The sequence below is a fragment of the Neopelma chrysocephalum genome, unplaced genomic scaffold (genome assembly GCF_003984885.1).
Source record: "Neopelma chrysocephalum unplaced genomic scaffold, ASM398488v2 Primary Assembly neopelma1_23, whole genome shotgun sequence".
Classification (NCBI taxonomy): Eukaryota; Metazoa; Chordata; class Aves; order Passeriformes; family Pipridae; genus Neopelma; species Neopelma chrysocephalum.
This window is the reverse complement of record NW_020897691.1, coordinates 31,830,220-31,846,596: the sequence shown is the minus strand read 5'-3', so window position 1 is coordinate 31,846,596 and position 16,377 is coordinate 31,830,220. Positions and strand designations below refer to the sequence as shown.

General features: G+C 42.4%; 1 protein-coding gene across 2 annotated transcripts in view; it reads left to right on the top strand.

Annotated features, from left to right (window-relative positions):
* The first annotated feature begins 5,051 nt into the window (after positions 1–5,051).
* The window catches only part of DCBLD1 (discoidin, CUB and LCCL domain containing 1), a 48,796-nt gene continuing 37,470 nt past the window's right edge, over positions 5,052–16,377 (top strand). For both annotated transcript variants that reach the window (XM_027692590.1, XM_027692599.1), the window contains exon 1: positions 5,052–5,379. In XM_027692590.1, coding sequence (XP_027548391.1) covers positions 5,133–5,379 — 247 coding nt within the window. In that variant the 5' untranslated portion in view covers positions 5,052–5,132. The remainder of the gene's footprint in view (positions 5,380–16,377) is intronic.

Here is a 16,377-nt window from a genome sequence, read left to right as displayed (position 1 = left end):
TTTTTTTTTCTGTCTGATTTTCACCTCATGTTTGCCTTAAAGTACTAATGAGGCACCTGGTCAGGATATCGTCTTAGCTACTTGCTCAGAATCACTTAAAAAATGGAAAGGTTATTTTACTAACTCTGTCACTCCTGTGCATTTTCACACCTAGAGAGGGATGCTTACATTAAGCAAGGATGGAAGTTGCTAACATGAACGTCACCAGAACCAAGGCTGGCTCTGAGAAGGAGAGCTCAGTCCCACAGTTTACTACAAATGGGTAAGACCTTTTTTGCAACAGTAGTTAGATAAATATCCAGAAGCCCAGAGGAGTCCTGGAGGTCAGTCCATCTCCTGCTGGTTTAATGGTATGCAGACCTTAATAGAGGGTGGTGTTATACAGGATGAAATGTTTTTGCTGCTTCATGGGCATGGCATTAGCCTTCCAATGAAAAAAGACACAGTACAGTGCACTGTGTCCATTAAATACTCTACATATACAGAATAATTCATGTGTGTCTCAAGGAATTCGCTAAACTTTCTAAGCCATGCCACAGCCTAGCAGCAGCTCTGACTTTGCTGTAGCCTAACCATTTTTAACAGAGAGGGCTCCTCGCATATGATATACAAACGTTGAATCTAGACACATCTCAGGCTGTTACTTTATATGTTTTATTTTCTGGCTTTTTCATACAACCACCACACACACTTCTGGCAGAACACAGTATCTGAATACACAGAGATCAGCAACCAGAGCACTTTGATCTCAGCTTTATCCTGTAAATTCATTATACCATTTGCTTTGCCCCAATGAAAATGCAAAATCTGGCCCATGTATAAAGACTGCTATAAAGCCTCTCAATCTGTAAGCTATCCTTCTGCTAATGAAGAGATTAGCATACCTCTCAATGTCTAGAATTGCTCTTGTGCTTTGCAATTTGTAACCTCGGGTCCTTTCCATCTCATTGTGCTTTCCATTCCTCCCCCTTCTTTTATAAAGTCAGCAAAGAAAACGCTTTCCACTTATTAACAGGAACTTCCCTGTTAGCCACACAAAAGCAAGACTGCTTAAGATTAAACTTGAATGTCTTTGTATATATTATGTTTTTGGCTTCTATTTTTTTCCTAGAACATATACAGAACAAGATGCTTTTGAAAGAAAGAATGTATACAGTGTCATGTTTGCAAGATAAGCTTAGGTGAACTCTTCACTGTGTTTTTTTCTTCCTCCCCTGCCCCTTGCCCCAGACAAACTACCAGTTTAACATCACACAAGACACTCAAGGACACATCAGATTATTTAGGTCTGTTTAGAAGCAGCTTTTCAACGCATGTTACATACAAGTATGAGACCCCTGGTGGCCTAGTGGTTAGCATGCAGGACTCTCACTGCTGCGACCCGGGTTCAATTCCTCGGTCTCCCGGGCAGATGGAACCCGTTAGCCCTGTGAGGCCATCCATCTATGAGAAGGTCACTCTAAACAAACCTACGTCCTGAGGACCTCACTGCCATTGTCCAAGCTTGCTTGGCCCCGGCAGATGAACCTTAGGATTAAAGGGTGGGCTCAGTTCAGCGCAGGCTGTGTCTCACCTAAAAAATCCATTGCGCAGGCTGGAAAGGTAAAAGACCTTTCCCCAGATCTTCGTTCGCGAAGACTGGCCATTATTATACATACAAGTATGCAACAGTATATAAAAAGTATAGGTTAAGAAGGTAAATCCGTGAAGCTAGAAACTGTATAAGTCTATAAATGAAACCTGCATATGACCCCGCCACTCTGACCAACCACCTTCTAAAGTGTTCTGAGCTGATTTTGTCCTGAAATCCTCTCTTGCTCTTCCCCCTGAGGCCAGAGGTCTGTGAAGTAAAAACTGAATTTCTCATTTGCAGGTGGCTGCACAGTAAAAGTATCCATATAATGAATACTAGATGATACACATTATCTAGTTGTAGGTGACTCAGTTAATACCAATTTCATCAAACACACCTGTAAAGGAAGGGCACATGCTTATGCTAAAAAGTAGCCCATCCATGCCCTTGGTGAATTATGGCTTTTCCAAATTAAGTCAGTTTTAGTGACCAAAATAAGCTTCATTAAGCTGCCAGAAGTGACCTGCCAGGGAACTTTTATGTTGTGAAGCTCCCATTGTGTGAAAACTTTAATTAGTCAGGCTCCATGTACGCCTTCTTTCTGAACTAATCTTTTGCCTTGACTTGAAGTCCTTGCTTTTAAAACTGTATTTATTTAAAAGCTCATTTTAACTCTCTTCCTTACAAAAGGAAATTGGGAAAAGTACACATGAACTAATGTAGCAATGTGACAGGTTACACAAGTCCTTGAATAAGAGCTTTGAGAGCTATAGACTACTTCATTCGTCTTAATGATTATTTAATCTTGGAAGATGACAGTAAGTTCTTTGCCTACAGCATATTGAAAACTGACAGGGAGATGGTATGGTAATGTGAATTTAATAGCAAAATAAATAATACAGAAGTTACTGCACTGATTGCATTGTTGTTATTATTATCCTACCGAAGTCAATACAAAAGCTATGCTTCCAACACCTGCAAGAGGTGCAGAGTTTCCACGGGAGCATTATATACATTTGCAGTAGGAAACATGTAGCCTTGGGCAAGCAAACAGCTCCGGCTGAGCCCTGGGTGGTGAGAAGTTTGAAAAGGCAATCTGCATGCCCTTCCTTCGACCAGTGCTCTCCTGTACCAACCACGAAGAAAAAACAAATACCACTCCCAGACATTTTACATCTCCAGTCTCAAGGGCATGACTTACCACTTTACTACAAATCATTGAAATAAAAATAACTGTGAATGAAATTATTCTCTATATATCTGTTCCAGAGGGCACTGCCAAGCCTCCAGTGGCCAGAAGGAGAAAGCTTCCTCCTCACTCTGAGCCTCCTAAAGGTTTGTGACAGGCAGAAACCATTTTGGATTTTCAAAGCTGCTAACTTGCCTCTAACAATTACCAGCCACCCAAGTTCTGTGGAGAGCTCAGCACTAGTGACGTTATTTGCAAGCTCCATGGCAAATTTAATGTTTTGCACGTTAAATTACTCAAGCTCACCAAAACCAGTTTATTGCATCACTGCTTGGCCAAGATTACTTGGGATCGACCCACAGGACTGTTCTCTCAATATTTATGATAACCCTTAACAAATAAAACTAGAACCTGGCTCTGTTTTTGGAGAACATATTTTAGATCTCAGTTGATGGAATACAAATCGGTACAATTCCCAGTACCAATTCGTGTATTACTGACTGGTTTTGATTGCCTGCTGAGACTGACACAAAACAATGCACTCTCTTGTGTTGTTATATTGCTTTGAAATAACTGCAACTCTTTCAAGGATGATATATGTTTTGCAACATATATATTGTCCTGTTCATTTATCTCCCTTGTGTTTTCATTTATGTTGGGTCTCATTTGTACGTTTTGAACCAGTATTTGGTATTGGAAAAGCTATTTTCTATGACTACAATATTTTCACCAATTCTCTGAGGTTTTCAAATCCAATCTTGAGGATGTTGCAGAATTTTACTTTTTGGTCCCTTCCTCTTCATAATCACCTTAATTTGTACGGATTTGTTCCTGACAATCTGTGAGACAAGTACAAGTACAGGCGACTTTTATTCACATGGACACACTCCTCTTTAAAAGCCTCTCAGCCTTCAGAGTCTTGAAGCGAGTAGCCCATCCCAACTTCCTTCAACCAGAAGAATGCTGCCATTTGTTGGCAAAATCCAGCAAGGCTTAGTCTGACCACCAAACTGCTGCATTACCAAACATTCTTTCTGCCTTACACCTTAGACCATTTTAGTCTAGATTTCAAACTCTCCTTTGTAAAGAAGGGTAAGTCTCAAATACTAACAACGTGTGTTAAATACATATACCAAGAATATAATGTACTGGGTACATGGTAAAAAATATGCCTGATCACATATGGTGTCTGAAAAGTTAAAAAACAGACATTAACACTTACAAAACAAGAACTCAATTAAAATAAAGGTTTACTAAACTTCACTTTTTTCTAACATAATATAAAACCTAACCATTTTATCTCTATGACATACAAGTTAATTCTGTACTTCATTTTAGCATAGCAGTACAGTGTTTCTGACCTGCCAGCAGTGTGAATCCACCTGCCTCACAGCAACTCACCCCTGAAAAGTCTGTATAGAGTCAGACAAGCTACCTTCAATACTCCAGAGTACTTTTAAAAGGCCAGCCACCGGGGCTTGCTTAATATGGGGGTCTTCTGTGGTCACTGGCACTGTTTCCCTACCATGCACCTGTATCCCTCCCTGTGCCACAGGTCTTCTCCAGAGCCAAGGTCATCCCACCCAGACAGAAAGATGCACACAGCATCGTTACAAAGTCTGTATTTAATTCAGCCCATAATGGTAACGCACAAAAGCTCGCATAGGTTAACCTTGCGGTTGCAGCCCTGCATGGAGATGCCCTCCTAGGAGCAGGTTACAGGAGCGAGAAGCCCCATCACGACCCCGGCTACGCTGAAGGGGCCGGATGCTCTCCCTTGCCCCGTCCGGCTCCGCCGCCCACCGGCCCCACTCGTGTTCCCCCCCGCGTAGGCACCCCCGCGACCCTTCCCGCTACGGCAGCGGGAGCGACTCCTGGGAATTAGCCTGCAAAAGGCAAAATAATCCTATATATGTATATACGAGTATATGCGTGTATATACGAATATATGCGTGTATATACGTGGGCATGCACATGGCCTGCCAACTTCGGGATTTCGCAGGCGATGCTGGGGGTTGCACGGTTTTGGGGGAGCCTCCCAACCGTGGGGAGCCCCACGATCCCGGTGCAGCACCCCAGAGCGCCGGTGGGTGGGAGAAACAGCACTCGGGGAGGGGAGGGGGCGGGGGGGACGCACCGGCCCCTCGGTCCACGGCAGGAGGAGGAGATACCCCGCGCGGCAGCCCAATGGGAATAGTGGCGCTTCCCCTTCTCCCGTTTCCTCTCTCCACCCCCAGCCCCAGGCCGGGAAGGAGGGAGGCAGGCAGGAGGCAGCAGCGCTGCAGCCCGGCCACCGGCGGGACACGGGGCCAGAGGCAGCCCCGCACGGCCCCTTCTCCGCCTCCGCAGGAACACCTGCGGGGGGGAAGGATGCCGGGAGTTGACCGCCCCCCTCCGCGGGAGCGCGGGCTGGCCCCGGAGCCGCCCCTCCGACGAGGAGAAGGAAGAGGAGAGGAAGAGAAAGGAGCAGGAGGGAAGTGGGGAAGTTGTGCCTTGCCCGGCCCGCCGAGAGCCGGAGCCATGGGCCCTGCCGGGGGAGCGCGGGCCGCCCCCTCGCTGCTGCTCTCGCTGCTGCTCGGAGCCTCGGCCCCGCTCTGGCTGCGGGCGGAGACGCTGGGTGAGTCCGGGGGCGGGGGGGAGATCGGCGGCGTGCACGGCCCCCGGGGGGCTCCCTGCGCCGGGGCGAGCGGTGGCTGCTGGGGGGGATCCCCACCGCCCTCGCCTCGCTGCTCTGCGTGAGCGTAGCCTGAGCTGCTCTCAGGGCTGTATATAGTTGACCTCGTTAATCCTCGCCGGGTTTATCCCCGTGTCTGAGTAGCCGCGAGATTAAAGAGGTAACCGGCCTTATGGTAAATGTATACACGTCTTTCTTGATCTTTGTTAATTAGGATTTTGTTTTGTTTTGCTTTTTAATAAGTCAAGGAAGTGGCGAAAAATCTCCAGCAAGTTGCGCGCAGGAGGCAGGGAGCGGCCACCTGGGCGCCCGTCTTTGGCCGCGCCTCGTCAGCCCCGGCGGGAGCCCCGGGCGCGGCGGGAGACGCTCGGACACCGGCAGTACCGCGTCTGCTCCCACCGGGGCCGGGGCCGGCAGCCCCTGTCTCACAGCTGAAACTGCCTGTAGGCAGCTCTGCTCTCCCACTGCCTCGCTGAAAATGGGAAATGCCCATACTCGTGCCGGGACAAAGTTCCGTAGGAATCTCGAAGGGATTTTACGAGCCCTTTTGTGATAGTGCAGTTTGTCACAATTAGGGCGCAGGTACTGTTCTTTTTAGCATCTGTTTTTATGCGGCTCACGGTTAAGCTTCCTGTGTAAATTACAAGTACACATGACATCTCCTGCCGAGGAGTTGCAACCTTCTGGCAGTGGCATTGCATGGCCTGATGCATCCGTCTTAGAAGAGTTCACTAACAGCCACCGATAAAATAGTTAATACTGGAAGCTAAGCGTCATAATGAGCTTGACAATGCATTCAGATAAATTAGAAGCTCCCCTATCGATGTTCTAACTTGGCTGCAAATTTCAGAATCCAGCACTGTGAATTAGCGTTGCATGCAGGCAATGACACAAAGTACTTCGGCTGATTTATACCTATTTTTCGTAAAACCTTCTTTTAACAGAGATTTCTGGTATGGATCTCCACAGAAGGGAGAGTTTGGTGTGAGTCGTGTTGCCTTTCCACCCACCAGCTTCATGGCAGCTTTGCTATTCTGTCCTCAGTGTGTTGAAACTCCAATTTGATATGTTTCAGGAAACATATGTAGCAAACAAAAAATATTCCTTTAATCCCCTCTTTTTGTCAGTGTTTTGTGGCGGTTTTTTATTTGTTTCCTCTTTCACCAATGTTTGTTTCTCACACAATGACATCAAGGAGAAGAAAGTCATTCGGGGAGTGAGAAATAGTAGGTTTGCTGGGATTTCTGGGGGTTTTGGTGTATACGGTAACACAGAGCAGTAAGTATGAATGTCCCCCCTTGTTTGTATTCCCACATTAACTGGTAAAAGCATTTATGTTGTATTCATGATATCAAACCAACAGCATGGAAACACAAGTAATATTTTGCCTGGTTCTTTTTGGATCAAACTCAAATTTACAAGTCTGTCCAGTATCTAGAAAGCAGAAGAGATGTTGACTCTCTGCCCCCCCCCTTTTGTTTCTCCTCAGAGGGCAGTTTTTCTATGTGTTTGTTTATTACTATTACCCTATAAATTAGGGGCTAAGTGTTCTAAAGTCACACCAGTGGAGAAAGGAGATAAGTGGACACAAACTTCCTGTTACACAAGCTTCTTGACTTGATTGAAAAGTTGTAATGGAGCAGAAGTGCCAGAGTGAATCAGGCTAGAGTCTCAGATAATTCTATATCTCCTCACCACTGGTATCTCCCACCAGCTGGTTCAAAGATGTGCTGGTGTAAGTATATTGATTTTAGAATACCCATTTTTAAAAATGAAGCAGTACGTTTTTCTGACCTGTCATGAGCTGGCTGCACAACCTGCAGCCTTCACATTTCCCTTAATTTTTTTTCTTGGGGGGGTGGTACAGAACAAGGATGAGGCAGCTGTTATAGCTTATTTTCTTTTACTTAAGTAAGTTTCAAATTAAGGAAAGTGCCCTTTTTTCATTGTGGCTTGGTTACTTCAGAGAATGGTTCATATCTGAGTATGTGCAGAGTCCAGGTGTCAACTCTCTTTCTGTTCTTGAAAATATGTTAACTGTATATGTTGTCCCAGGATAACTATGAATGTGGAATTTTGTTGTCCATAAAATATGGATATAAATAATGATAGGAAAGGCTGAGCACTTAGGGAACTGATTTTAACTAAAAATATTTTTAGACTTAGTAGGTCTCATCTGAGGACAAATACTACGTCTGTGACTGTCCATGATAAATAGCTTTGAGATTTCTAATAAAAGGTGGTTCTTTTCTCTTTTTACTCTGCTCTACACTGATCTTCTCTTGGGGTTTCAGTTCTTTGCTGATGACTACAAAATATACCTTACTCCCCGCCTGCCAACCTCACACAGCTGTGCCTGACCTGGTATCTCTTCTAGAAATCTCCTCCAGCATTTAGAACCCAAGGCAGAATGGAGGCAAAGATGAAGACGTTATCTTTGCCTTTCACCATTCCCTGTTTTTTCTTCTGGAGTTGTTCAAAAGACCTTGAACCATGTAATTGTGGGTATCAGAAATGAGAGTTGGATCTTAGTCTTTTAGAGCTTTCATTCATTTTCTATCACAGTTCTGGCCAATAGGACTTTAAAATGACCTGGGAGTTGTTTGTTTGTAGGAAAGCATAAGAGGAATGGGGATTTTAATCTATTAAGAACAAGATTTAAGCCACTGCTCTTGCTGTACCTTATTTATTTTCACTTCAAATAAAGCACAGCTATGAAACTAGTTCATGTGGGATTTGCAGATCAGCATCCAGGAGTGACCTTTGCTTGCAGTATTCCTGGATCTGTTGCCTATTGCACCCAATCCCAGTTGCAAGAATTGATGGGCAGTAGACTTTTAAATGTTTTGAGGAAAGGCTGTTATCTAATATGACAACAGTGTATCCAGTAATTATGAACGATTATGCCTGTTCTCAGAGGCTTTCACAAAACCCTTACCTGAAGAATACTGGTGTGATCCTGCTAATCCACTTTGTATGCCTATTTCCAGCAGTTTGAAATGTAGATTGAGATGAATTTTTCTTGTACCCCCCCTCCAGTTTTTGAATATAAGTCATTGGTAAATTTTCAGTTTGTTTGTGTTTTGTCCTTATGTCTGTTTCCTTCCTTGGCTCTCTGTCTTGCCTTGGGAATGCTGACTAGAATTGCTAAAGAGGGAGGCAACAGTTTTCCAGTTGCAGTTCGTAAGCAATGCATGTATCCACCACAAGAAAACTGGTATGTTTTCAGTCACACAGACTTTGCTATAAATAGCTCTAAGCTCTTTATATGTACTTCTCTTTAGTTTATTTCAAACAAAATCAGAGACAGGTAGGCTACCAAGAGTCTTGCTGACAATGCAAGGAGAAGATGCTTTGGGAAAGTTGTTACCTACATGGCTATTGAATGATATTTCATGAAAATTATTTGTTGATTTGCACATGCAAAAATACATTCATTTCTGTTTATTAAAACTATGTCACCTTTGGTCCGCTTGAGTTACATGTGTAGCACAGTAAATATTAGTTTGAAAAAAACAACTTTGAGGATGCTCATGCTACTGTATATAGATGCCTAAGATACCTTCTCAAACCCATTTTAGGTACCAGTAGTATAGTTTTGAAAGCCCATCTGAGCTAACACACCGTGCCAAGAAGTGTGGTCCTACGTGGTGGCAGGCAATGAATTCCTCAGCATAGACATCACTGTAGTTTGGGGCTGGCTGTATCGTATCAGATGCTCTCCTGTGGCATGTACTCATCAACACATGGGTTTGCACCATCTGCTAAGAATAAAATAAGCCAGACAAAATCCAAATAAAATCCTTCTGACTGGAATGGTGTTGGATCCCAGCTAACTGCAATAAAAAATATTAATAGCAATGCATAAGAATGAGCACACAACTTCCCCAAAAGGTTTAATTAGTGTTACAACTGTGAGTGGGAAACTTCAAACTGGGACAAGCTAATAGTGATGTTTAAATAAAAAAGGAGAGTGGTTTGACTGGTTTTAAGAGTATACAGATATTTTCATTTTTGCTTTCAAAAGAAATTACAAGCTATCTAATTAAACTGATTTTTGTCTGTAAAAATTGTGTGAGTGCTAAAGCCACATTTTTGAGGTTGGCTCTCGTATGTAGAGAGGCTGCCAGTAGTTATGGTTAGGATTGTTGATCCTGTATAATTAAGCCTGGGAGCTGAGTGTTATGAGGAGGAAACATTTTGGTCTTTTCATTCCCTTTCTCCGTGTCTCTTCTTTTGACAGAGATGGGACTTGCTTCTTGGGAGTTTCCTTCCAAGATGTGAAGGCTTATTTTGGTGGTGATGGGACTTTCTCATCCTCCCTGAGCAGGATTTCCAGTCCTAGTGTGACCTTAGTCGTTATTTCCATTCCCCTGATGGGACAGGATTGCTGTCTGGTGGCAGCAGCTTCCTGGGTGGCTGCTCCATTCTTCCCTCTCCCACATGGGCAGAGGGAAGGACAAGTGTGCCAATGCTTTACAGTCTTTGCCCATCTCTAAAGAGCTTCACTAAAGGTGCTTTCAAGTGCCATGATGAGGGACAGAAGAATAAATGGGGAAAAGAGAGCAGGGCAAGACTAGAAATCCAGTCCCCAGTCCTCCTACAGGACCAATATCTTCTTCAGTTTTCTATTTAGTATCACACATTTATGCCTAAGTTGCTTCTGTAGTTACCTTAGTGTTGGTGAGGCATTTAGTAAAGCTCTCAAACATTGTTTCTTCCCTCAGCTGTGGCAGAAACTTCGTATCCATCACAATTTTATTCCATGATGTTCAGGTTTTTGGCACTTCCACCACAAATTGTTCAACAATAGTGGATTTCAGTCTATTGCTTTAACATTAAAGTTGAAGTCATGTTGATGTCATCTTCCAGATGTTCATGTCTACTGAATAAAAATTGTGTTTGTTTGTTTTATTTCAAATTACAAAAACACATGGGGAATTCTGGATGTGATCCCTCATGCTATACAAAGGCCTGTCAGAAATCAAACAAAACTTTTCTTCATGGAGTAGCAGGGGAGACCTCAAAAAGCTGAAGGCATAGGTGGATTTCTTCACCCACTCAAACAGAATGGCTTCTGTTACATGCCTGAGCCTTGTTGTTGCAGCTGTGGTAACTGCGCAGAAGGGAAATGCGTGGCTTCTGTCTGAAACTACTTGTGTTTTGCTGTGGTGCCACACCAGTTCCATGTTGGTGTGTTGCTTTGACTCAATGTCAGCTATGCTTCATTTGTAAAATGAACTCATGACACACACACACACTAAAAAAAAATAAAAATAAATCCACTTTGTCCTCCAGCTATGGAAATACATGTTTTAACTTGTAAAATAAATTCAGGTATCCTGTGGGTCCCCCTCCACTGGGAGGCTTCAGCAGCAAGGTCCATGGCTCACATTAGAGCTATTGCACTCCCTGTTTCAGTTTTCTCCCAAAGACAGAGGTTTATATTATCCCATGTTTCTTATGTCAGCATGCTACAAGGGAATTGATGTTGAAATGCCTGTGAGCTACAGAACTGAAGGTTTTTTGAATGGTCATAAGTGTTAACATTTTCAAACCCAAAGAGTCAGCACTTACTGATCTGTTGGTATTTTAGCACAGACAGAAGAGGTGTGGTTAAACTCATGGTCCTTGCTAGTGCTTGTGTTTTGAAAATTAATCTGCTATTTTGTTTTTAGATGAATTTCAGTCCCTGTATTCTGGAGGTGGAAAGCAAAATAAAACTGTATCAAAATAAATTGAGCAGTTACACTGAGGTATTCGCTCTTGAAATGAGTGAAAAGCTGTTCAGATCTTTCTGCTGTGTCCTGTTTCAAAACTGGAGAACATGGTTGTTTGATAGTACTGCTAATCAAAAAATTCCAGTCAAAATGAAATTATGGAGTTTCAGTGTACATGGTGTACACAGAGGGGTATAAAATACACTCTTCTGTGCTATTTTCTACATCCAGTAGCAAATACCTTTTGTGCAGTCTTTTCTTCTTCTTCTCTCCTGGACTTTTATTTGGAGGGAGAAGAGATTTGGCCCATTGTAAATATTATTGTCATGGTAGAGATAGAAATAGAGTTAAGATCATATGTAATGTATTATGGTATAAGTATTTATTTGTACAGTCCTGTAATATATTCCTTTCCCCCCATATTGAGTCTTGTGTTTTTGTCTGGAAAACCCACCTCACATGGGGTTGAGATGTGGGAGGGGGGCTAGGAATCAGGAATTGGATTTTGAGGCTGCTCAAACCATGACACATGTCACAGAAATAATGGTGTGGGCCATATATGGTACCACAACCAAGACTACGGTACTTAAATAATGCTGTAACTGCTTTCCTCTCTATTTTTTAATTTAAAATATTTTTCACAGCAACTATCTGTAACCACAATTAACCAGAGAGATCACAAAATTTCCTGGTGTATGGAGCTTCTGCATGCACCATTCCGGTTAATACCTTGATGACAAGTATCAGGCAGGCTGGTAATGTGACAATACTGATAGAAGGCATTTCTTGCTTTCAGTGCTTCAGGTCAGAATAATACAGTAATCTTAATTCAGTTAATTTTTGCTTCCATTCCTACTGGAGTTGCAAGAAACCACTTCTTGTTAATTTGCAATAACCAGGGAGGAAATAGCTAGTTTCCTAGATGTTGGGTTCACTGAGTAAAAAGACAAAAGAAAAAATATATCTTGCTAATAAAAGACAACTATTGTTTCCATCAGAAACCAATTAATTTTTAAGAGATATTTGTTAATTTATACCTTGGGGATAATGGAGTGTCTTCATAATTTGCTCGCAGAAAAGTGGCATGCTTTCTGTTGTCCTTTCTTACTAACAAATCACATATTCCATTTAGAAATACAGGCATAAAAGATGAATGCATGATTTGTCAAGTAAGTCAGGATAGGTTTGATTTCAAGAAAAAAAGACCACCTTGCATCATTGCTAACTTTCTATCTTGACTTGTATCACACTAACAAGGGAATTACATATTAAAATAAGTGGAGTGTGTAGTTTCATTCTATCATGTTCAGCCATTTCCTCTTGCCCAAATTAAAACTGTTTTGAAATCTTGCCTTCCCACCTGCTACTGTAACTGCAACAGCTCTGCTTCAGCCTCTTCTTGCTGTGGTGTGTCTGAATTTCCTGTCCCTGTGGGTTTGTCAGTCCTTAGCACTGCTGTGAATATTCCTATTCCTGTGCAACCCAATATTCGAGTCTGGCCCTGAGATTGCAGCATATGTTTCCCACACAGTCCAAATTTGGTGCAATATACTGTAAGTTAATCTCCAGTATAGCATAGTGAAGAGAAAAACCTGAGAAGAAAACAGATGGAGAAAGTAGAGCAAACAATTTGCATATATATGATATGACTTTCAGTTAAGATTAGCATTTCCTACTTTGCCTGAAAAAACCCTTAATAAAAATTCAACTGTATGTTTACCACAAATCAGCGGAATCAGAGGAGATGCCCTAATGGCAAAATGTCCCTCCAATGCAGGGGCAGCCCAGCACATGGCAGGAGAGAACTCCACCTCCTGCTGCAGCCCTGTGTCATCAACACCTTGCTGGAATGCTTTGTCTGTGGGATATTTGTTCCCCATAACCTTCATAGCACTGAAACATCAACAGGATTCTGAGTTACTCTACAGGGATGGCTGATGACCATGGATGGAGCATGACCATCTTCCCATTCATTTAGAATCCTTCACAGTTCTTTCCATGTATGCAGTTACAAGTGCTTGAGAATTAACTTCTCCGTGCCTTCGCTGCACTTGAGGTGCACACTATGAGCATGTATCTCAAAGAAGACAGGTATTTATTTAGAAAACAAAAAATCAAATTCCCTTTTGCAAAAAGGGGACCCTACACTTAAAATTCCTCTGAAATTTCCATACATGTGTAACTCTGTTCTCATATCTCTGTCCTAAACCACACAGAATAGTAAGATGTTGAGGTGGTCAATCTCAGCAATATGCCACCTTCATAAAAGAAAAGCACTGACAAATATTAAATGCAGCTATGCAGGAAATAAGTAAATAATTTACAAATCTCTTTTGTTTCAGCAGCTAAAAAGGCATAGAAGTTTTCTCACACCCACAAGCACAAGACTGCTGTATTTAGAGTGCTGAAAAGCAAGTTCCAGTACTGAAACTTGCCTCTCTGGTGGACTACATTTGGGTATACTACCTAAGTCCTAGAAGCAGCAACTAAACCATACTTAATTTTGACATGTACTCTGGTGCTGTCTATCTTTCACAGATTGTGATGGAACCAGATAGTGATACTGAAAATCAAAGGCAAACCTCATTTGCTACTATTTGCATATATAATAAAAGCAAAGTAAGAAAACTGTACAATGCTATTTGCAATTTTGTATAAACCTTGTCCCTTTTGTGTTTCAGGATTTTGTCCTTCACAGAATGCAGCAACTTCTTAATCCTGTGTACTCATAAATAATTCATAGGAAAGGAACTATCAGGCTGTAGCTGCTATTCTCTTCTTTTGCACTGTGATTTCTACAGTAATCTGAATTGTCCTGTCACTGAAGTCTCCTGCCAGGTAGTGTTAGGCTTCATCCTGATACAAGTCCCTAAAATGTATATGCAGATGAGATGGTTGCTTTCCAGAAAGTTATTTTAAGTAGCAAAGTTAATCAAGTCTTTATGGGTACTGGAAGAGTTTCAGTGAGAGAGTTTCTGGTTTGCATTTTTGTTAGTTTAAGTAAGTCTTTACTACTTGTTCAGGTTTCAAACCTGCATGCTGAATGTAAAGTTCCCTCTTCAGTGAAAATGGCTTTCTGTTGACAGGAGAAACTGCTTATAAGGAGATATCTGCTTTCTTTTGACCTTTCAGCAGCTAAACAAATAAAATCTCAGATCTTGCTAGGTTTTTGTCTTTGTGAATTTCTGCAAGGGTGAGAGGTTTCTGGGGTAGTGAGGGCTGCCCAGGTCAGTTGTAGCAATCCAGCAAAGTCACTACCATGTAGGTCAGAACAGCTGGAAAGATGTCCCTGGCTACTGGCAGATGGCTGTGCTGCAATTGCTAAAAAACTCTTTAACTTTGAAAAATGGTAGTATGGATGTAAGCTACTTTGCTAGATAAGACATTTAGAGGGGTTGTCAGGGATTTTTTTTTTCTGTACTGGATGATGGTAATCCAACTGGTTACCAAAATAACTTGTTATATGTTTGAGGCAGAGCATCTCCTGAGGCTGGCTGCAGAGGACACCCTGAGGAAAGCCAGCCCCCAGCTGGAGCCTGAAAGGCTGTAGGGGTGATTGCAGATGGGCGCATGGTGGGAATTTGTGATTTATGGAACCACTGTGGAACCAATTGGAGATCATTTGCTTTTTTCTAATTTCTACTCTAAGAGCAACATTACAGTAAATAATGTCTGTGAAGAGGAGGGGAAAACATTCTGCAGTTTATTTGGCCTCCTTCTCTTTTGCATCCCTTTGAAGTTCATAAGTAAATAATTTGGGCAACAAAATCAGCACTCCACAATCTTCCTTTGTTTCTTCTGCTGCTCTACCTTCCCTTCCTGCTCTCGGCCCTCCTGCCAGCCACTGCTTGGTTAGCTTGGGCAGCAAAATGGGTGTCCTCAGGAGCTGCTACAGCAGAAGTTAAGATGTTTCCTGGGAACCTAATGGAGACAAATTAAAATGCAATTCAAAGAAAATGTTTACATGCTATTTGTTTTTCCTTTTGCAGTATGGCATACTGTGGAGTGGGAGACTTCTTCCCTTAAACAGATATTAATACTAATTTAAAGGCCATGGAAGATACCAATCACTGAATTTTTTCAGATGATTATAGACTTGCCTTAATTTTTAATGGTTTCTTTCATTATTTGAAAATTATTTTTGCTGTATCCACAAAATATTGAGAAGAATGTAAAGCTGGACTTTTGAAAAAATCCTGCTGTGTATTTATATACTTTAGAAGCAGGGCTCAGCCAGTTGCTTGGCTGGTGTAAGTGGTATCCATCCTGAATCTGGTGGTTTGTGAAATCCTCAAATGCATGGCCATCCCCCCACTGCCCACATGGTGCCTGTGGCTCTGACCCCTAGCACTGCTGGGAAGGAGGACTGAGGGTACTCAACCTGCCCAGTAATGCCACAGGACTGTGATGTTGCCCTTCGTTTTAGTTACCTGCTTGAGGCCACTGCCAGGAAAAGCACAAAGGTCTGACATCTCACCATTCTCTAGAAAAGTGATGGGTTTAGGTCTTGGTTGCGTGGAGCTCTCTCCCATCTGTTATAATGGCACAGTAAGCAGCTGATGCTCTTGACCCAGGTTTGGCAGCAGAGAGGTTAGAGATGAAGCGCTAAACTCTGGATTTTACTCCATCACCTCAGAAAGCACTGAAGGCACAAACACATCTGTGTTTGCAGTGTGCATGATTCCATTAGTGATGGAAGTTAAAGTAGCTGTATGAAAACACAAAGTGTTTTCAGACCATACCAATGGATTTGTATGGCATTTAGCTAGAAACTTGGTTTTTCCCTGTCTTTTTCCCTATCCCACATGAGCAGGGATGGCACAGGTTTGACTGGAAGGAATTAATTTCTTTTTTAGATACTCTTCTGTTCTTATGCATAACTCATTTAAAACGCAGATGCAAAACTCCTTTTTGGCTCAGTTATATTGTAGCTTTTAATAAGCTGGAGTGATTACTTCAGTGAAAGCAATGTGGAAGATGAGACGAATCTTATTTCTCTTTGTGGGTTTCTCATCAGAGCTCTCAGAGCTGTACCCTTGACTCTACACCTTGACACTGTCCATCCGCAGCTGTGGATTTTCAGAAAATGATGATTTTTTTGGCTGAATCAGAAATTTAGGTATACCGACTCAGTTTTCTGCTCTCTCCTCTCAAGGTAGAAAGGAGTGGGAAGGAAGGATATGTCATCAGCTCCCAACAGCTCTGCTCCCTGGCCTCATGC